This window comes from Priapulus caudatus, unplaced genomic scaffold (assembly GCF_000485595.1).
Source record: "Priapulus caudatus unplaced genomic scaffold, Priapulus_caudatus-5.0.1 Scaffold566, whole genome shotgun sequence".
NCBI lineage: Eukaryota > Metazoa > Priapulida > Priapulimorpha > Priapulimorphida > Priapulidae > Priapulus > Priapulus caudatus.
In genome coordinates, this window is record NW_014577627.1 from 34,942 (window position 1) to 58,145 (window position 23,204).

Sequence of the window (23,204 nt, forward strand, 5' to 3'; positions counted from 1 at the left end):
CGATTATCGGGGAATCACTAGTTACGGCAACAAGTAAATCAACATAACTATCATGGATGAATGGAGTAATACAAATCCATATAAAATTTCCTACCATGTATCATATCACCATCCCCAAGTACGAACTCTTTGCATTCACAAGTGTCTACTTCAGTTCCATCATCAAGCTTTCCAGAATACGAAAGCTTCACTAGAGACCCTCTTTCTGGCCGTGTTTCCATGCCACAGCCTGGTTTTACAATCTGCAATGGTACCAATAACCAATAAACCCAATCACCCCATCACATAAGCTAAAATAAAAATTTGGCAGGTTGATTATTATAGAGCCAGTTCATTACAAAATAGTGCTGCATGTCTAGCATTATATTTGTTTTATCTCATAATTACAAACAAGAGCCGCAGAGCGTCTGGGCTCATCTGAGGTCTGTTGTTACGGTTATAAACGTAACATTTAAGTCGTGCGTAGTATTTTAACTGTATGTTGTAAAACAATCCTAAACCTAAAAGCAAACTGACAATTGTCAGTTTTGCAGCAGATTCTGAACATAATAAGCTTACAAAATTGTGACATATGTTGTGTACAGCGAATTGTGTAAGGTGCAAGTAGGCAAGTGTGACTGCATGGAAATGTGTTCACCATTTAATTGGTACAAATTCATGGTTCTGGGGTTGGCCCGATAAAGTGAAGACCACTGTACTAGTAGAAGTATTTTAAATTATGATTTAAAGTAACTAAAATAGTCTTGCAGCATCTATGAGGGCATGTTTATGCATAAATTCTGCAGTACCTGTGTTGCAAATGTTATTATTCTTTTACAGGGAGAGCGGAAGTTTACAGTTACGATGAATTGTTGCTATTGCTACCAAACTGAGCCGAGTCAACACACATGTACTGAGACAACGAACTGCCATGTTGTATCCTCTCCTAGGCAGTACTATGTCAGCAACTGTACTATGAAAGATCATATCATGTGCTTAGGTAGTATCATGATTACACTATCACTAGAACTCAGTATCAGAACACTATTGTTTTTATGTTATAATATTCTTTGAAATGAACTTCCATTGCATATTAGAAACAATGTATTTATACATACAATAAGTAACTTTGGCCTTATGGAAATGGCCAAATGAATTTCTATTAAATATTTTAAAGATATCCATATAATTATGAAAGGTTTTACTAAGGGTTATATTTCTTGGTAATTTCACATAATTTATTAGGGGCTTTAAATCATACAGAATAATTGAGGAGAAGTGTATTGCTACTAATGCTAGCCGCACACTATACGATTTTCCTCGGGCCGCAGTCGTAAGCCCTCGCACACTATACGCTCGGCAGCCGATTGATCGGGAGGCCCCCGCACACTGTACGACTCAAAGTCGGCGCTAACCATGACGCTCTCGTGGCGTTCCAAACGGATTTAGCGTGTACTAAGGATTGGGAGTGTTTCCTCGCCATTTTTACCGAATGTGGTTCCCATGGCGCTGCTCTGTGATTGGTCAATTTTCTTCAGTGCTCAGCGGCGGGTCGGATGGCCACGCACACTATCCGAGTCGCGTCGTAAGCCCTCGCACACTATACGATCTGCTCCGCTCCCGATTCAAAATTCGAATCGGCCCAAAATGACTTCCCGATCCAGACGTAAGCCTCCCTATCCCACTCGGGTCGTATAGTGTGCGGCTAGCATTATATGTAAACTGAGATTTTGATGAAAAACTATTCACTAAATAATGTATTTAAAAATTAAAAAAGACAAGGTGGGCAAATTTTTGATTAGTGACAGTTGACGAAGTTAAGATATTTCATGTATAATTTTCATTTCTATAGGTGAGAGAATATTCAAAAAGAAAGTTTTGTGTAACTGGACTGGAGGTTACCGATGGACAAATGCGTTAGTTTTAAGGTATGCTAATAATTAAGTCTGTAACACTAATCATGGTAAACCATATTTTGGTGCAATTCGTCTTCCAGTAGCGAGCATGGTTCGTCAGGAATCTGCGTGCACAGGTTTTGTATATTCTGACCCTGATATATAGACCCTGTTTCTGGTGAGTCTTAGCTATAGATTTTCCAATCCTTTTTATAGCTGCCAAAATTGTTCACTAGTGATTCTCCACTTGCACGCCTTCTATTAAACTTCCTCATAATGGGCATAATCAGGAAAAATATAGTGAAATATAGGCTTACCTAATAACAAATATGATACTGATTACTCCAGCATAAAAATGACTGAAATTAGGAATTATTTAACCCATGTTACATCAACACACGCAAACATACTACCAAATTGACCCAAAATTGCGCTCGATAACTATCTTATAAACTGAAACAACATCATGAAGTTGCTACTAATAAGTAGTTGTAAATTATTAGTGTCTGGTAAAGGAAATCAATTCAAATCTAACTATGACCTGATATAAACATGTTACAGTTGTATGCTTTATGTATAGGTGTGTGCGTGTGTAGGTATTAGGGCTGTAACGATACACAAGCCTCTCGATTCGATCTGGTTCTCGATATTAGCCTCTCGATTCGATCTGGTTCTCGATATTAGCCTCTCGATTCGATCTGGTTCTCGATATTAGCCTCTCGATTCGATTCCCAAAATATTGAAATGTTATCTTATTTTTTATATTTTCATTATTTTGCAATAATAAATTATTAGAAATTGCCAATGAATACTAAATGGTGAATAGACTAGAGTCTACACTGCACAGCCGCTGAGTAACATTGGTGAGTAACACTCCACAGTATATAGTGTAGTGCCGGCATCTATTGGAGGGAAAAAGTGGTATCTAAGTGGAACCGAAAATACGGAGAAAAATATCGAGGATCGGATCGAGGGAAGAGATAGAAGAGCTTCATAGAAGTTACTGTCCAAGCCCGCGATCCGATTCGATTTCGGTGGATCGTTACAGCCCTAGTAGGTATGATGGATGATTAGCTTGAATAAGTTTAACTCACTCATGGATTCACCTCTCTTTTTATAGCATAACCCTGGGAGGCTTTGGCGTTGATCGATTCTACCTTGGGTCTTGGCGGGAAGGAATTGGAAAACTGTTCAGCTTTGGTGGCCTTGGTGTGTGGACAATTGTGGATGTTATACTTATTGCTATTGGTTACATTGGCCCTGCAGACCACTCGTTATACGTATGGTAATGATTCTTGTAAGAATAAACTTTAAAGCAGATAGAATCACTTCTTCGTCCGTTGCCACAAATAAAGGCTACCAGATGAATGGTCCAGTTTTTACATTGCAGATAGTGTGTGGAAATTCCTTACTATTTATAAACATCTGCTGACTGCATATAGAAAGTCGCATCACTATGTGAATGAATGTCTCGTTATTAATTAAGGTGTGCATATAGTCCTGTATTGAATCCATTATACTCGTTATGGCAGCTGGCAAGTGTAAAGATTTTTGTTAAGGGTGTGCTTAAATGAAACGATCTAAGTGATAACGTTGATGCACCTTTCCATACTCATGTTTAGATAACTGGAATATGGTGGAATGTGGATGTAGTGTTTGTGGGTGGGTGTATGTGTGGCATGAGTTACTGAGACAAAAGGTACAAGAAGTTAAAATTCAAATTTTGTGTGAAATAATCATTATACATTGTGGATTTATTAGGACGTTTTACGACCATGTAAATAGTATTTTGATATTTAAATCTCTAATATGTAAATACGCAGTAAATGTCAATGATAATAGATTAGGATAAAGTAAATATTTATTTACATTTCTGTAGACATAGTATACAGCCAGCTCTTGACACATGAATACTAAAGGTAAATTGTTTTGATGTGTTGTCAGCAAAAATATAAACCCAACTCGATGACTCTTGTGATAAATTAAGCTATCTCATGTAAAAATAATTATCAATATGCACGTTCTACTTGAGGTAAAATGAGGTTAAATCATCCCAGTCACTTTTATTATCGTATCTTATGTGTAACTTGCTGTATATTACATATACATTACATACATCAAATATGACGCTATTCACTTTAACAGCTGACGTAACTACAGTGACTATTGTATGTTATGGGCACTTACACAAACTGACCAATTTACACTTTAACACAGACACACACACACACACACACACACATAATATGTATATATATATTCACTGCACATTACTACAGCACTTACAAGAAATAGACCTATACATATTATTCGTACAGTCAAACACGCACACACACATAGATACAAGTATAAAATGTAATTGATGTGTTTGTGCATTTTACAGTGATTCATGATGCGATTATGTGTATACTAACAGTCGCAGCCACAGGTAACATTTAACACTGCTACACAGAGGTACATTCAGACAAAAGATTTCTTATATGAACCAACATTTAACACATGCAAGTACATTATAACATACAACTCGCCTACATCACTGTTTCTAAAAACAAAACTAGATGAACAGATAATCTGTATCATGAAATCTTTTTAAATTATTGACTCATGGTTGTATATAAAGGCAGAGAGAATGAGGAAGAAAATTAGCAAAGAGAGACGGAGAGCGCAACTGAGACGAGGAATGAGAAGAGTGCACAAACGAAAAAAAGGGACAGTGAGAGAGAAAGAGCAATGTAATCTACTCGTCGGTAAACTTGCAATCACTGCGTTTTGTGCACGAACCGTTTGTGTCTTTTCATGTTGCTGTGCTGTGTGAATGCAGCCGGGCACAGGTTACACTGGAACGGTCTTTCACCCGTATGAGTGCGCCGATGATCGGCCAGATTGCGTGAGCGGCGGAAGGTCGCGGGACAGAACTCGCATTTGAACTGCTTCATAACCGGCGCCGCTGCAGAATTCTGCTTGGCGTGCTGTGCCACATGCTCCTCGAATTCGCCGCTAGACTTAAGGATCTCGCCGCAGACCAGGCACCCGTGACGCCCCTGCGCAGTGCCGCCTCCGTCCGGATTGTCAACACCTTGCGACTCGCCGCCCTTCACCTTCGTGGACGCGTCGTGCTGCTGCTCGTTGCTACCTCCACTCACGCTGCTCACGTGCTGCGCAGCCTGCATGTACACGGGCTGTGTCAGAGTCTGCTCGGTGGCGAAATCGCTAGCGACAACCTCGCTATCTTGCTCAAAACTGCTGCAGACACTTGGCTCGCCAGAAATTTTGCTGCATCTATATGCGGGCACATCTTGCTGCGTCTCGAACAAATCAGACTGTGGTTTGGTGGGGGGAGGGTCCTGCAGTTCCGTCCGTCCTTTCTCGTGATCCACGCGAAAATCTGTCTCGCTTTCTGGGTCGCCAGCAACGTTTGGCAGATTTTCCGTATCGCTACCAGGGAATTCGTCGATTCTCCTTGCTGCCTTGTCTATACGTAACTGGCCATGCTGTGCACTATTCGAAGTCCCGAAGGTGTCGGACGACAAGTACAGATGGCGCCGCCGCTCGTGCCGCTTCATGTTACTTAGTTGTGTGAATGAGGCGGGGCACAGGTGACACGTGTATGGCTTCTCACCTGTGTGTGTGCGACGATGGGTGATCAGAGTGCCGGAATGACGGAAGCTCTCACTGCACATGTCGCACTGGTAAGGCTTCTCCCCCGTGTGTACTCTCATGTGTAGCTTCACACCGTGTTGCGAGCCGGCGGAGAAACCGCACAGTCCACACTCAAACGTCGTCGGTGGAGGATTGTCCTCTATAGACTTTGCCTCCTGTGCTGGTGACCCCTTGGAGGTACTTGCTTGCAACAATGGTCCAAACCTCAGTTCGTGGTCATTGCCATCGCCTTCACCGTACTCGGGCAGTCCATGACGATTTTTGCCAGCGTCGACAGGTAATGGGGACATGTCTATGTCAATGTCCTCCATATTTATGTACTCGCTGGCAACTGCCACAGAAGAGATCTCGTTTACATTTTTGTCCACTTGCCTGCAAGGCTCCTTCACCAAACTGGTATCAGCGTGACTCTGGGAGCCACTACTGGTGGCAATCTCACTACCCATCATCACAGCCGGCAATCCACTAAACGCACCGGATTTCATCAGTGCCGCATCGGCTCCTCTGGATGAAGCCCTGCTCTTCAGGTACGTCTTGTGGTGATTCAGATGCTGCGTCAAACTCTTCGCCGAACTGAAAGCGCGGCCGCACACCCTGCACAGCACGCAGGAGTCCGTGTCGTGCGTGAGTCGCCGGTGTCGCTTCATGTTGCTGTACTGCGTGAACGCAGCCGAACACATGCTGCACTTGTAAGGCCGCTCGCCTGTGTGCACGACAAGATGCTGGCGCAGCATCGCCGGAGTGCGGAAGCCGGCGCTGCACACCTGGCACTTGTGCGGCTTCAGCACGTTCGACCAGTCCTTCAGCGAAAACTTCTTCATGAAAGGCCGCGGCGTCTGCGCGTCGCGCGCCAGCCGTTGCGATGTGTACTGTATCAAGGTTTTCGGGGCGAACTGCTTTCTGTTCGCCTTTGGCAGCCTTCCCAGCACTCGCGGTGCAGTCTGCACTGGAAGCAGCTGCATATTCGCAGACGTCAATAGGCTTCTTAACGGAGCCAAGTTTGTGCTTAGATTTAGGCGGCTTGATGGAGCTTCAGTACCGCAATCGCTGTCGGCGCATTTTTCCTGATCTTGAGTTGTGATGCACGATGACATTCTGTGTAATTCGTCTCCCACCTGCTCTAGAAGAGGTTCCAACCATGTCCTACTGTTTTCTCCTATACGCTGAGAGTTCTCTGGGGAGTGAGATTGTGTAGATGGTTGCGTTGTTACAGAATCAGAAGCAGATGCGTCCAGGTTGTCTCGTCTTGCAACATCAGAAGCAGCCTGGCTGTCATAATCAGCATTGTGTCCTTGGCATATTAAAACCTAGTCAAGAAAAAAATGGTCAACTTATTACTTGGATTTTTAGAACGTTACCTAAAACAATAGAAACTAAATTTTCTCCCAATAACAACATGAAATGTTTATTTGTACATGGGGTTTTATTGCTATTTGCTACAAATCATTTGCATTAGTTGTATAGGAATGCACATATAAGTAGCATGCAACACATATTACAAAATATATCTTATATAGACCCACTTCAGCGTGAGAAACTAGCGGTCGCCCAGTCGCCAGTGGCGATTAGAAAATCTACCGGGCGACTGCTTATTCGTGTCTGCTGGTCCGGCGGGGCGACTAGATAATCGCGGCACAACAGCGAAAAAATACAGACTTGTAAACGGGAGCGCATAATACGACTCGTTTCTCAACGTAGACGGGGCATCCAAAACATCTAGAACTCCCTCAACGCATGATTCGCCACACGAACAAAAAATCGCGACAATCTAAGAAATCGAATGCGGCATCACCGGCATTAGTGCAGCCCAGGTTTTTATGACCGCATAACAATAAGTTTTTATATCGCAGGGGTAATTGTGGGGAGTGAGGGCATGACCAGTGACACCTGACACGCACGTAATCAAAGCTGTTAACTGAATTCGTCACTTTTCATGTAGACTATTGGAAAGTGGAATGTGGAAAGTGGACTATTTTTATTCAGTTAGATATCTAGAAGCAATGTAAACTGTATAGGCACTTGTAACTTTGCGGATGTGCGGCAACATTGATCTATGCATGGGGGTACCGTGGACTGGGGAGGAGAAAAACGAAAGTAAAACCTTGCCCAGAAGGTCCCGGAATTCCTAGAGATTCCAGTACAAGTTTTTTTTAACATACTCAAAGTAACTAAAACTCTCTCTGAAGTTCTGACTTGCTCAGTCGATGTAAAAAGAAAGTTGAAAGATGAAAGAAATGAGTAAAAAAAGAAACTTGAAAATACCATACCATCATTACCATGATTATAATTCTTGATTCCTGTCTTTGTCATGTTACCTGACTATGTGTGCTGTGTAGGTGCATGTCTGTCTGTGTGAATTAAATTGAATAAGAATGTGATTACGTTTCTTAGTCGAGTGAAATGAGATAAAAAAAATGTTGATCGAATGTAATTTGTTCACGATTCTTTAACACTGATAGTCTGATACTGGTGCTGAATGCTGATGGAAATGATATTAGAGTCAGTGCATCAAAATTATGCAAATTTTAACAAAATCATGCTATGAAAAAGTAGCCTCTGGCCAAGCCTAAAATAGGCTCCGCTAAAAAAAATTCGAGAGCTCTTTTTTCATACAATATCAAAAAAGAGCTCTCGTAAAAAAGAGTATTAGGCTGCCGCACAGGAAATAACAAAATTACCAAACTGATTATTTTGTTATTCTCTACTAACCTGAACTACATTATTCTAATGAAATGAATGGTAAATTTAATCAAATATAGACTAAAAATAGTCAAATTCCGAAGCCTAAGTAAAGTCCATGCGAAGTACACAAACTCTCCAGGTTTGTTGTGTTCGATTTTCTAGGTCATGCTAATTCGATAATACTGGGCATCACCGACCAATCAGCAATCGCGTAATAAAATATGATAATTTATAGGAATAATGGGCAGTCTTCAGAGATCGCTGATCTTTAAAATCGACTTGCGGACTTGGTCCGATTTACTACGCATCAGTGTATCGAAACGAGTAAAAAATATAATTTTTAAGAATACCTTAGAATGCACATCACCAAATTGCACCATCCCCCCTATAAAAATGTCCGCACATCCGAGTCATTCACTTTGCTACGACAGAAATCCTAGGCCAGTGCCTACTGACCAGAACCAGTACTTCCTCAGAGGCACTGGTCCTGCTGAACCAGTGCCTCCAATTATCAGTTTTTCACCCTGCACTTAGACAAAGCTAAAATGTTTATGACAGAAATGATCGGCAAAAATTTATCTGCAAATACCATTCAGTAAATTTGTACCTTACCTTGCAATGAACTTGTCTTGCATGATCGATAAAGCCAGCTTCAGAAAAGAAGCACTCACAGCAAGCACTACATCGATAGTACATCACAGTTGCACTCTCAGCGATGTGTTCAACCTTCGCATCTACTGGCATGTAATGTGGCATCTGGAAGTGGAAGCCGATTATACAGGTACGTTTATAGTTGACAACAAGATTCAGGATACCTACTCAGTACTCCATGTATCCAATGAAGACCAAGGTTTAGCACTTCTGTAGTATAAACTGTACAACAAAACAACTATTGTATAATTTTGCTACACCCGTCGGAACCAAAACCAATTATGCTGAAAGATCAGTCTATATTTTTAAATGTCTTTACCCTTGCATTTTGGTTGCAAGCTATAGATACTATTTATACATTTTAAGCTATTAAACTGGGATAGTTAATTCAATGTTGGTTAAGTAAGAACAAATACATTATAACAATAGCCAAAAGTAACAAAGTCAAATTAAATACTGCATTTTGTAACTCAACTATGTAAGTAGCCAACTAGAAATTAATGGCCTTACCAAACTGGTCTCTGCTTACTGTTCAAACCGTGAAATTGTTCCGACTCACAACCGTTAACTTGCGTAATTGAGGTCTAAATAACATAATTTTTTATCTCACACCGCCATATCACGACCAAGATCGTGAAAATAGTGCTAAAACGTGATATGATGAAATCAACACAATTTAACAATTTTTTTAGCATTACCCGCTCATAGAAAATATCATTCATTTCCCTTGACATGGTTATTTGTTTTGAACATCAAATTCAAAGTGGGTTTCTGACGCTGTGTATAATGAGTTGAGCATCAGAAACTTGTTTGGTTTTTATATTTGGCAGATGAAGCACTGGTACTAAGTACTAATTTAGAGTCAATATTGTGGTACATGACACATCTATGTAATTTTGAGTAGGAGGTTTATAAGATTAGTAAAATAGAAAGGTGCCACTGCCACACAAAACCCACTACAACCAACCCATTTCAAAACCTCTATTTGTGTAGGCTTTCATTAATAATTGTTACTAGACATTAACAGTTCTATATACATATAAACAAGAGCGTATTAAGGAGAGCGTACAACGGTGAAATGTTGAAACCATGCTGCAGTATTAGTCGAATTAATAAACTTTTCCCGTTTTATTTTGATGATTCTTTGCGGTATTATTGATCAGCTCTCCTACCTTGCTAATATAAAACAAACCGCTTGTCCCTACGATACCCCCACGCTGAGATAATGAGCGGTGAAAATCTGGTATTTTCGCCGAAAACCGACTCGAGATACGTAATGGCTGCGACTGTCTCTCGTTCTGGTGATAGCTTCGGGAAACCTCGCGTGTTTCCGTCATTCATTGACAATAAAATTTATTTTCCTTTTACTATCTTTTCCCGCATTTCCAGTCATGGACGCAGCCATTACTCCACAAAAACGTCGTTATTTATCGCCATGGTGATGACCCGCCCCTTACGCTGGATGTAGTAACGCTGTAGTAATAACGTATCGAGTCAGCACTACACAGCGGCGACTGGAAGCAACATACAGTCCACAAAACCAAGGAGCTACATATACCATGTTACATATATGTTATATGTAGCTCCTTGCACAAAACGAGAGACAGTCGCAGCCACTACGTATCTCGAGTCGGTTTTCGGCAAAAATACCAGATTTTCACCGCTCATTATCTCAGCGTAGGGACATCGTAGGAACAAGCGGTTGGTTTTACATTATCAAGGGACAGCTGAATAATAATACAGCAAAGAATTATCAAAATAAAACTCGTCAAGTTTACTAATTTCATTGTTCAAAACTACAACATGGATCTGGATAGTTTACTGCATAGCCAACGGTTACGTGGATAATAACGCAGGGACATTCCGTAAGGAATAAACGTCCAGGACTATAGCTAGCCAGAAGGTGTGACCTAGCTTGGGTAAAGCCAGGTAGTTAGCCTTTTTAGCCGAATGGCACTGAGGGTGTTCATAGCCAGAGTTTTTTGGAGCCCTCAGTGGTTCTTTTATGTCCCTATTGGCCTTAGTATTACTGGAGACAGGACCGCCATTTTATGTGGTCATCCGAGCCACGGGAGATTCACAGTCTCCAATGTTGAGAGCCAGGTTTTTACACCTTGAGAAAATTCACTGCCCCGGCCAGGGTTTGAACTCACATCCTTCAGTGGACAGTGATACGAATCACGCTATGTTATTAAGTTGTTTTCACGGCACAAGCTGTCTGCATAAATGGCTTCGAGTCAGTAAGTCATTCGACAACGCAGCAGGTGTGCGTAACGGTTCTTTGTGCTGGCACTTGCTAGCAGCGCGAGCTACGCGTAGACGTTTGTGGCAGCTCCAGCCTCGCTGGCTGTGATGCCGTGTTTAAGTTGTAACCTGTGTGTTGAGTTATTAAACCAGCATTAAACCTATACAATAAATGTTATAGTTCTTACGACGGAGACATAACAGACAGTATACGTGGCCTAACCACTGGGCCACGAAGGCGCTCTTCGCAGTTCACATGGTTTTTGCATTTCACCATTGTAAGCTCTCCTTCTTAATACACCCTTGATATAAATATACTCCCAACTCAGGGTTCACCACAAGAATTTCTGAATGCAATTTATCGCTGATTTTAAGCAGCACTAATACAAAGGTACATACACTAGATCAGTTCGGAGAGCCAGGGCCGTACGCAGCAGGGGGGCAGCAGGGGCAGTTGCCCCCCCTAGAGATTTTCAGAGTATGCCTTTTAATGGGACAAATAGGGCAATAGAGGGCGTGGGGAGTACCTTTGCCCCCCCTACAGAAAATGTCCTGCGTATTTGCCCCCCTACAGAAAATTTCCTGTGTACGGCCTTGTCGGAGACGCATATACATCAACCTATAAAAAAAAGTACCTAGACCTGTGTAGCCCCTTGAGTTACAGGGGTAGCCCTACTCTACGTGTAGCATGAGCAATAGCTAGAGCTACGAAAACAGCATCACTGTGCTGGGAATGTCAAAGGAGTACACAGAACCAGAAATTAATGTGCGTCAATAAGGAAATTGCTACAAATCAAGGATTTATGGGACATTTTAAACCACTTTCAGCGTTGCCGGCATAAAAATTAAAGGCCTGGGAAAAAACTAGCCCGACCAGGCTCTACGACTGGTTGACGTCATGTAAATTATAACAAGTAAACTCGGGATAAGAGACTTTCAATACAATACGATGTCTTCATACAGAACTTTTCTTTTCAAAATTGGTGTGCTTAATCACAGGCCTTTAGAGGCTCAAGTTTCAAGAAGAGTAAAAGAGAGAAGCGAGCAAAGCCTCCAACGGCCTGTGGTAAACGAGCGAAGCGAACGAACCGCTTCGCCTTTTTACCAGGCCTTGGAGGCGGTGCAAATCCACTTTAGGCACCTTAGGTATCACGAAGTGATGCACAGATTTCTGTGTATCATCAACTAGGGGGCATTCTTAATGTGAACAGACAAGAGACCATTCCTCACACTGCATAACAACAGTTAGGAAGGCGAGGAAAGCTAAGCCACAAGCCTAGTCTAGTAGTCAAAAGCTATGAACGATGTGTGACGTTCAAAGCTATATCTCCATAATAAGAAGAGGTATGGAAACTAAGTAAAGTTTGAGTGAGAGGTGGATGTCCAACGCTAATTTAGATGTAATTTTTATCGAGTTGCACGTAATATATCATCGGTAAAATTAGGCAAGCAATTAAATGTTGAATTTCACGTATTTTGGAGTGTCATACTCCTCCTATATTATCTTACTCCTGATACTACTAATACAGATCTAAAATCTATGATAGGCTTTGCTATACCTACTGGTAGTACAGTAATAAAGATACAGCTGTGTAACTTTAATGACTTTGCTATATTAACATGTCATCATGGATATGCGTCGAACGCGAGCGTAGTGGGTGGTGGTGGGGGGAGGGCTCTAATAGCAAAAGCAGTTCAGTCCTTTGTTAACAGTCAACAAATCCATGTTTAACCCTCCTCTTGAGGGTCAAAAGGTTATCAGACACTTATTGTTCGCACGTCAGCAGAAAGTAGATTTCATGGTCCTTTCAATAAAGTGATAAAAACGGTAGGTCAGCGCTGAAACAAAAAAGTTTTGCACTCGGTCCGTTAGACCACGTCCTCAGAAAATGTCTGATATCTGACCTTTCCCACACTGCCCTTTGACTTGTGACCTCCAATTTCGCGCTGGTGATGGGTTTCCTCCCCATCACACTATACATCGAATATTAAGAGCGTAGGTCGAGCCGTTGAGATTTGGGCCGCAATTCCGTATTTCCTCCAAAAACCTTAAGTTAAGGGGAAAATATTCCCCCTCCATTGACACATCTTGACCTTTGACCGTTGACCCCCTAAATTCGACATCCCGAGACCTTTTTGCCCCCCTGGGGTTACTATATACCGGTAGTACAGCAATAAAGATACAGCTGTGTAACTTTAATGACTTCGCTATATTAACATGTTATCATGGATATGCGTCGAGCGCGAGCGTAGCGGTGGTGGTGTTGGGGGTAGAGTGGAGGGAGGGGGCGGGTGGAAGGGGCTCTAATAGCAAAAGCAGTTGCCGCAAATGGCGCGCGCAAGTGTCATCAATAATCAAAGATGGCATTACCCTTAATTGTCAATGAAATCTTGTAAAACGAACCAGACGAGTGTGACACCACAGACTGTTTGTTATCTGCATGTCTATAAAATATGCTATATATATAATTGTAAAACCCTACCTTATTTGCATAATTTTTTTATTAAATATCAAAACCCCTAGCCCTTATTCACTCACATACCAAAAATGAGCAAAATCCGTTGAACCTGAACTGACTAATGGCAATTCCCATTTTTGCCAAAAAATTGCCGTGGCTCGAAAGTACGTCGACTGGCGTGCTCCAAAACAGGACGTTTAATATGGGAGCATAGCAGCAACAACTGTACCCAATTTCAAACATGTGGGTCAAATGGTTCCTGAGTTATCGTTGACCGTAGCCAAATGTTGACGGACATACGACGGCCGACGACCCATGGCAATAGCTCAGCTTGACGATGTCAAGGTGAGCGAAAAACCACCCCAACACACGTACATATTATAAGTACTGTACAGGTAAAATAATAAATAAGTTTTTATTTTAAACATAAAAAACAGCATAAATGCACATAAAATAACACTGACAAGGACAACTGGTTTTGTTTGAAAATGTCAATCTACAAGTTTGTAATACCTAAATATCTAGACAAAATGCTAAATGTCAGTCATGACCTCAGATTTTACAGAATAATGCACCATGCCACCAATCAGCAGTCATATAAACCAAATTACTATATTTGCACAAGTATACTTACGTTTATAGTATCAAAAACTGCACTTTATTATAGTATAATAATGGGGTATATGGGTAATATAATATATAAATGGGTCCTGGTAACATCAAACCCATGTATATTGCTGCTCTACATGGTATATAAATCACACTGTTCAAATACGTGGCAAAATAGCAAACATGAAAAGGAAACTAATGCCAAAAAACGTCATGAAAACTGATAAACCAAACAAAAACATACAATTAAAACAACTATAGCTTATAGTTATAGTAGTAAACATGTTATAGCCACTCACATTTACCACTATTGTAATCTTTCTTGATCACTGTTTTTATAGATACGATAAGTGTCTCTAACGTATTTTCTCCTATGCGCCTGTAAAGAAGGGCTTCGAGGTAATTTTTAATCAGGATTAGAAACAAATTATCTATTCGGACACATGGTTGCCACAAAACACCATTATTTAAGTAACCTTTTCCAAAATATGAATAAAAACGGAACAATTATGTAGTATAAATAGTTGTCATATACATTATGTTGTAAAGAAATATTTAAAGGTATCTTTGTAACCTCACTCATAATTACACTTTAACAATTACAAAAACAATAGGTTATAATTAACTTGCTCCAAAGTATCTTGTACCTGTATATGAATAATTATTCTGAGAAGAGTTCTGACAAGGTGTTACATGTCGTTGGGCCTGGTGAATCCATTGGTGGTTGCTCCAATTCATAAGCACTTGCTACTGGGAATAGTGAATACGTTGGTAGTTGTTCCGACTCACACCCACTCGTTGATGTGGCTAGTAAATCCGTTACTGGTTGCCCTACTCTATAACTACACGTCGATATGAGACTATAGTGAACTGCACTCGTTGATGGGACTAGTAAATCTGTTACTGGTTGCCCTACTCTATAACTAGTCGTTGATATGGGACTAGTAAATCTGTTGATGGTTGCCCTACTGTATAACTACTCGTTGATGGGACTATAGTGAATCTGTTGGTGGTTTCTCCACTTCATACGTGCTTGCTGCTGCAACAGCAGTGTTACTCAATGGCGAGAGTACAGAGTTCCCACTGCTTGTTGGGACAGAGATGTCACTGGACTGCTGCTCCATGGCTGTATCACTGGTTGCCATTATATCACTTTGTTCTGTAGACATATAGAACTTAGCTATTGGCTTTAACAGATGATGAATCACAGGAACACTCCATGCTTTCCCCAATAGCTTCTGTCTTTGACCCACAGAAAGATTGCCAACATCTGTGTAATGATCCGGGAATCCAAACAATCTGTTAAAATACATTAAAATGTCACAATAGATATATCAAAGAAAGGAACTGAATCGCACCAGTCCCTAATCAAAGCAAATTCAGAGCCAAAGTTTGCTCATGCTACTCATGCTACCTCATCCAGCTGTCATCCCTGTTTTCAATCAACTTGCTTTTCAATGAGCATCGAGTAGTTTCTGAGAAAACTCATTAGATCTATATGGTTTGTCATTTGTTTGAATTGATTCTTTGACTTTGCGATAGAGACCAACTCATATTAAACCCTCATGTTATGTGTGTTGACCACCCATATTTTGTGCATGGTGCTATTGCTATTGAATCAAAACCAAGAGCACTATTAGTTTATTTTGTCTTTGCCATTATAATTGAGGAATAAAATTCCTCTTAAAACTAGTTTTTTTTAAACCTTGATTTCATTTCGGTTGAAAACCAGGGCTAGTCTGAACATGGCTGATGAATGGTGACACTTACCTCTCCAGCTCAGTACTCCATAGTGTATCACCGACACCATTCATCTGCACAGGGAATAGCTTTTCTTGTTTGCCCTGTCGTAGAGAGTTAGGCCTCGTGGTAATTGTCCTCACTTTTTTAACCTGTACAAAAACCATGCAGTAAGTTAATGGTAAACCAGGTTCTATCATAATTATGATTAGGCGTGGGTTTGATATCGTATTTCATTGTCCCGAGTTGGTTGTACATCAATTCTGATGCCGAGTTCACTAGAGCCTGTACAGATAGCGCCAACCAGACACGCAGGATATCTGCCAGGAAAACAATCAGACACAAACCTAATGTATTGTTTAAGGTAATGTTAAGTTCAGGTTTTTTTTTATTCTATCATGTATTATCTATTATCTATTATGTACCCTCGATTGAATCTTAGTAGTTAATATACACCCTATACAGCCACAGAGATTAATTTTCCAGAATTCATACCACAGCTTTTCTGTTACAGCTGGACGTTAATATTTCACTGATGCTGCTCGCTTCTCCTCTCTCCTCCACGTGAAGGGGAGCATGACTGAAACCATATTAATTGTAACACACGTGCACATGTTAAATATTTTCATCAACAACGCAATGATAATTAACTTCTGTCAAAATACACTGAAAAGGTATCTACTCACGCTCATATGCACTCATTACAGTTAAAAAAATTTACGTACCTGTACAGGCCAGGAATGTTTCCCCAGAAATATCTCGCTCTTTTCTGAGCTGAGAACAACTGTGCATCCCACATGGCTGGTTCACACTGTAATGAAAGGAACTTTTACTTAGCAAATCACTACACGATATGTTAGCCATTAAGTAATCAATATTAGTAAATAGAGTTAAAAACTAGCAATTATAGCTTCATTGAGGTGAGGATTGCTATATCTGACATGTTTGACATGTTTGATCTGTACTGAGATCACCAATTGTGTTTGTCAATAGAGTACCGAAGTGTGACGTCACGGTGGCATGACAACGAACCCACTGGTTCTACACAACCCACTGCCTCCATAACATTAACTGCGTGAAAATGTTGTGCGTACGTAAAACACGAGTGTGTGCGCTGCAGACAGCGGTAAAGCATCGGTAGCAAGTCGATCTTACAATATTTAATATTTTGCATCATTCCTTGATATACGGAAAGTCTGTGCATCAGTTGATGATACACAGAAATCTGTGCATCACTTTGTGATACCTAAGGTGCCTAAAGTGGATTTGCACCCTTGGAGGCATCGCTCTTTTACTCTTCTTGAAACTTGAGCCTCCAAGGGCCTGTGTCTTAATCACCGTAAACAATTTATGTAATAAACATGCAGCCAGCAGATTTCCCGTTGCGTTGGAACCCGTACGGAATAATATAGCCAGTAGGACTATAGGCCCCTAATTCAGTAATTGAAGCCAAGGCCAAGGCAATGCAATACCCCGTACTTATTACTGCCAATAGCAACGGGAAACGCGTTGGGAGCGATTTTCCGCAATATGTTATGTTATGTTCTCGTACTTGTCGGTGTCGACTGCACCATCATACTGAATGATACTAAGTTACTACTAGTACTACTACTAGTAGTACTGGCCCAGTAGTACTAGTACTAGTAGTAGTAGTAGTAGGTCCTAGTAGTAGTCCTACTACTACTAGTACTACTACTAGGCCTTCAACAGTCAGTGTCATAGATGATACTAGTATTCTCGATCTCTTCGCCATTAATACCATGTAATGTACCTTTGTCGTACATCCGTTGGAAATTTGCTAGTATCGGCAATGTTTAAGTAGAATTCCTACACGTATAACATTCGTTTAAAGATATCAATAATAGCTATACTTCTTTCAGACGATTCAGAAAAATTAACAACAAAGAAGATATAGATGGATGATGGACGATATCACATCGTCAACCTTATCGACCAATCACGTTATTGCCGAGTTTATACATAGTCCAATCACAAATGGCTGCACTAAACACCAGAGCAGCCGATAACCACTAAAATCAATCTCAGATTGAATCTGCAGACTGCAATGAGGCCACTGATCTCTACTATACTAACGTTAGTATAATAGATATCAGTGAATGAGACGTACGTTAGACAACACTGAAAACCCTGACATGTAATTTAGAGGATAACCAAAGAGCCTATATTGATAAATATCAATACAGGCGCTTTGGGATAACCTATAACAAGGCTATATTTTTGCTCATAGGGTCTATGTCCCCAGGGTACTGCCGGAATGTACCCTGTGTACGGTCCGGTATACCGGAACGTACCCTAGCTGGTCAACAATTCTGCATTTCCTCCCTATACCTTAAGTTAAGGAGGGAATGTTCCCCCTTCTTTTACACCCCTTGACCTTTGACCCTCAGCTTCAACATCCCAACTCGTTTTCGGATTGCCCCCTACATCCCGACTTTCGAATACGTACGTCGAGCCGTTTAGATTTGTGCCCAACTGTTGACGGACGCAAGGACGCACGCTCATGCGATTCTACAAGCTGCATCTCACTATGTCAGATGAGCTAATAAATTGTGCTCAAGGTGAAAAGACCCTATTATAAACGCATGATTACTCAGAATTCTCAGTTATACTTATAGCTATACAACCTGTGATTATTACCAGTGATGGATTAAGGTATGCAATTTATTTAAAGGGATACTTTCCTCTAGAAGTTGAGAATATATTATGATAGTAGATTTATAAATAATAGCACATACCTATAAATGTCTATAATTACACATTCACGTTTGTCATAAAACAACATTGAATTTCAAAATCTTTATTTTTGGGCGCTGACATGACACCCGCGACCATGCTGCCAACCTGAAAAAGTTGCGCATTTGCAAATTTATTTTGCACGTTAGAGACCGATGGCTAATCACAAAATTGCAATTATATTTATACCTAAAAGCTATTTAACCGAACGATATTAATTTTAGGACAAATTTATCCATATTATAACTGAAACTATGTCGTTTATAAGATATTGCAATCCTTCTGCTTTTAAATTAATAAATAAGCAACACCCTCGGTCTGTAGCCTGCAGCCGAAACGTTGCTTTGCGCAACTTTTTCAGTGGGCGCGCTGCCAGTGGCGCCAACGTCGTTGTAAGCAATGGTATAGCCGTCAGCTTTAAAACATTAAAAAAAAATATCTCTAATAAATATTGAACCATAAAACTTTTTATGAAGCGTAATTGTAACCTATTGATCTTAGCTGAAAATATCTGAAGAACCTAGAGAAATGTATCCCTTTAAACACATATGGATCCAGATCATGTTAACCAGTGAACAGTAGCCAATTTGGAATCACACCGCACAACCGAAAACATGTACAAGCCACACGGCACGCAACTACATCTATAACTACAGTACCTCCAGAAACTTAGATATGGTTGCTTTGCAGTCTGCTGGCATTGTCACTACGTTTTCATACAGCCAGAACAGATGGCGATTTGATGGGTTACTCTGCTGGATGCACTTTAGTATCCGATAGAACTCGAAGAACAGTACTCCTGAACCTCCTGCTCAAAGCCAACACTCATATTAATTAACAGATCTACGACTGTATATTCTTTCACTAACATCAATTGTTTTGACTTTAACAGCCATGTGATACACGTTTATATTCCAATGATAAAGTACTTTCACTACAATGACAATTTAACATTTCTATGAAAAGACTACCAGAAGATATCCCACATACCATATATACCCTTGCGAGATGGATTCACAAGAGAGAGGTCATTGCATGGTGATCCACCGATTAGAAGGTCAATTGGGCATAGTGATGCAATCTGTGCATAAAATAGTAACGAATATACCTTTCAACATTCCTAACCACACTGAGCTATTGGTGGCACTCTAAATGTATACAAGTGCCGCGGAGCGACAGCGCTCATCTAACGTCTACTGCGGTGACTCTGTGGTAGAGTGGTGGGATTCTAGTAAACCCTGTTAGTCCCAAATGTGTTCACATACACGCCGAAACAGTGGAAGGCACAGGGATGGTATCAGGAACCTTCTCAAAAGAATGTTCGTTGGGATCGTTATGAAAGTTGCCACGAGATGGCGCGTACGTTTAAGTGTCTTAAGATTAAAGATGGAAGCTCCCACCGTACGTAGTAGCAACAACTATTTGCAAGACAGAATAGGTAAGCACTCATCCATTTACCTACGCAAGCCTACAAGCTGAAATAGAGAGCTGCCACCTGTAACTAATTAATGCAGAAAAAAACTACACAGTACTATTACCACCACATGCACTGGCAGTGGCCAATTGCAGTGGAATATACGTTACATGTAACACACTGACAGTACAGAATGCCATCGAAATTATGCGATTTAAAGAGCATAAACCTTCTTCAACCAAATTTAGCTTTTGAAATTTCACTGTGACATTGTAGCCTCATACATCCAGGCATGTATAGATTCTACTAGCAAACCCGGCAGTCAAGTTCTTTCTAACAGTAAACAAATCCATGTTTAACCCTCCTCTTGAGGGTCAAAATGTTATCCTACACTTACTCTTCGCATGTCAGCAGAAAGTACATTTCATGGTCCTTTCAATAAAGCCATAAAAATGCTAGGTCATCGCTGAAACAAAAAAGTTTTTCAATCGCTCCGTCAGACCATGTCCTCAGAAAATGCCTAAAATCTGCCCTGTGCCCCATTGACCTTTGACCTGTGACCTCTAATTTCGGCACAGTGATGGCTTTTCCTACCATGATGCTTTACACCGACTATCACGAGCCTAGGTCGAGCCGTTCAGATTTGTGCCGCAATTCCGTATTTCCTCCTATACCTTAAGTTAAGGGGGAAATATTCCCCCTCCGTTTACACATCATTGACTTTTGACCCTTGACCCCCAAATTTGTCATCCCGAGTCCTTTTCACAACCCTCCCCCCCCCACCCACCACGTCCCGAATATCGTGACCGTACGTCTAGCGGTTAAGATTTGTGCCCAACTGATGACGGACAGACGCAAGCACGGACGCACAATCATGCGATTCTACAATCTGCATCTGACTACGTCAGATGAGCTCAAAACACAATTACAGGACAAATTAAATACACCCGTTGAAAGTGTGAAAATCAATTGGATTTCCAGTCACAATAAAGAGAACTGTAAACACGAGTACCAGGCAAGATATCTGTAGCCTTATATTATTCAGATGGAAGCCAGTCAATGTCAATATGATATTTACTCCATGGCTACACTGTGAGCCTATATAGTAATCAAGACTGGCTACTAGTGGCAGCACAGCAACTAGCTAGCCCACCTTGCATGATGGAATAGAGCTGATGTCTCCAATCTGTTGCACTTTATTGCCGTAATGAATTGATACGACATTCACAGCATCCTGGTCAACTTCACTGGCAAAGTATGTCTCAACTTCCAACCCTAGTTGATCCAGTGCAAACTTGCCTTAATAAAAATGAAAAGAATTATAGCATATGGCACCAACATACATAGACACACATTGTACAGAAAGCAACAATTATGTAGTATTTATTAAATATGTAGCAATTGAAATTAAATCCAGATATTTCAGTATACTATATATTACCAGTTCCAATGCCATCAAAAAGAGAGAGAACTCTGATTGGTCGCTTCTCGACAAAACAGCTTGGATCAATTTCTCCCTGTAAAAATATATTTACACTTTAACGTTGTTTATTAGGAATAACATATTACTACACTTAAAAAATTAAAAACACTTACTACATGTCAGAATGGTTTAGATTAGTTGAATTAGGTTCTAATAAACAATGAAAGTGAAACCAACGTCATTTCCAAATCATCACTGTCTGGACACCAACACCTTACCATAACATGTGTCTCTACTTGGAAAAACTTCACAAGCCTCTGTTGCCAGTCACTTCTAGGATGCAACAAACCTTCCTGCTCATATTCAAGAAACAGAAATGTATAAATAACACCACCTCATAACACAATGCTTCACTGTAAAAATCATATGTAAAGAAACTGTTTTAAGACTAATCATACATCGTTATCAGAAGCTAGAGAAGCTATACCTGTACATCTTCACACATAAAGCAACTCCATGGTGATGCACTGCGCACAGTCTCTGCATGTGCATCTCCTATGAGAACTTCTATGCAGCTGAGGCAATACACTCGGCTGCATTCAAAGTTATCACAAACGTACAGTTCTCCTGCATATCCACACACCACGCAGTACACCTGCAAAGATTTGTTGCAGCTGTGTGACATTATTACTATTATTATTATTAGTTGTTCCCAGAAATTCTGTGCAGTTTTCTTTCACATGGTATTACCCCTTAAATTTCATGCTGAATGCAATAAGTACAGTGCAGACCCGTTATAACGCAATGGTTGGAGTCCATAAAATGTCATCGCGAAAAAAGCGGGGTCGCACTAAATTGGGGTTATAGATACGTGGCTATATAAGAACAAAAAAAGGGGGTCCAACGACTCATCGCATTATATCCGAAATCGCATTAACTCGGGGTTCCATTGTAATTCCTATTGGTTTCAACAATTTGACATCACCAAAGCTACACATCTAAAATTTGATTATCCAACATCTGTGTAAATTACTTACATCACAAACACGCATCAATTCAGTGCATGATTACTTGGTTATATGTGACCCACCCATAAAAATGCAATATCTGATAATGCAAGTCACCATCTAGTCGCTACAAATATTAAGGCACTGGATTACATTGGCTGAATCATCTCCATGTGCAAGGAGGGTCTCAAGAAGTTCCTCCTTACAAGCTTGGCATACACCACCATGGAAAAGAGGATGCTGGTCTACCAACATTACTTCTCCTTGACAACATGAGATGCAAATGTCTGAAATAAGAACAGATAACGAATTATTTTTGCCCTCACTCTCTTGATTGTTTTGCAGTAACAATAATATATACACAACCATATAACAGTACCACATAATATATTGCCCCAGATTACTACGACAGCCGCAGATATTTACGTGATACTCAGACGGAGTTCATAACATCATAAAACTAGAAACGAGCAGTTGTCGCCAACTACATGTATCCCCCGTGATCTAGTATGAATGGAATATCTCTGTAAGGACGTAGAAGGCAGGTAAAGTTAAACGTCAGAGCGGTTAAGATTTGTGCCAACTGTTGACGCACGGACGCACGGACATCATGCGATCTACAAGCTGCATCTGACATGTCAGATGAGCTAAAATAAGTATCAATAAGGGCCCTTATTTATGTTGGCC

General features: G+C 40.6%; 3 protein-coding genes across 6 annotated transcripts in view; all 3 read right to left on the minus strand.

Annotated features, from left to right (window-relative positions):
• Positions 1-268, minus strand: part of LOC106811710 (peptidyl-prolyl cis-trans isomerase FKBP8-like) — a 31,843-nt gene extending 31,575 nt beyond the window's left edge. The window contains exon 1 of the mRNA XM_014815415.1: positions 95-268. Within this exon, the coding sequence (XP_014670901.1) occupies positions 95-221 (127 nt within the window). The 5' untranslated portion in view covers positions 222-268. The remainder of the gene's footprint in view (positions 1-94) is intronic.
• Positions 269-3,713: 3,445 nt separating this feature from the next.
• Positions 3,714-17,858, minus strand: LOC106811709 (zinc finger protein 628-like). 2 transcript variants are annotated; one of them, XM_014815413.1, is made up of 3 exons: positions 17,691-17,858; positions 8,829-8,972; positions 3,714-6,841 (listed from the first exon to the last, which is right to left on the minus strand). In XM_014815413.1, exons 2-3 carry the CDS (start codon positions 8,970-8,972, stop codon positions 4,634-4,636), a joined length of 2,352 nt encoding a protein of 783 aa, XP_014670899.1. In that variant the 5' UTR covers positions 17,691-17,858; the 3' UTR covers positions 3,714-4,633. The 2 variants fall into 2 exon arrangements, with proteins under 2 accessions (XP_014670899.1, XP_014670900.1); XM_014815414.1 differs by lacking the exon at positions 17,691-17,858 and adding an exon at positions 17,258-17,315.
• Positions 13,972-23,204, minus strand: part of LOC106811707 — a 22,182-nt gene continuing 12,949 nt past the window's right edge. For all 3 annotated transcript variants that reach the window (XM_014815410.1, XM_014815411.1, XM_014815412.1), the window contains 11 exons: positions 22,671-22,804; positions 21,998-22,165; positions 21,789-21,863; positions 21,529-21,604; positions 21,241-21,386; positions 19,664-19,754; positions 19,333-19,481; positions 16,645-16,730; positions 16,415-16,499; positions 15,950-16,071; positions 13,972-15,478 (listed from right to left, as the gene is read on the minus strand). In XM_014815410.1, coding sequence (XP_014670896.1) covers positions 15,172-15,478; positions 15,950-16,071; positions 16,415-16,499; positions 16,645-16,730; positions 19,333-19,481; positions 19,664-19,754; positions 21,241-21,386; positions 21,529-21,604; positions 21,789-21,863; positions 21,998-22,165; positions 22,671-22,804 — 1,439 coding nt within the window. In that variant the 3' untranslated portion in view covers positions 13,972-15,171. The remainder of the gene's footprint in view (positions 15,479-15,949; positions 16,072-16,414; positions 16,500-16,644; positions 16,731-19,332; positions 19,482-19,663; positions 19,755-21,240; positions 21,387-21,528; positions 21,605-21,788; positions 21,864-21,997; positions 22,166-22,670; positions 22,805-23,204) is intronic.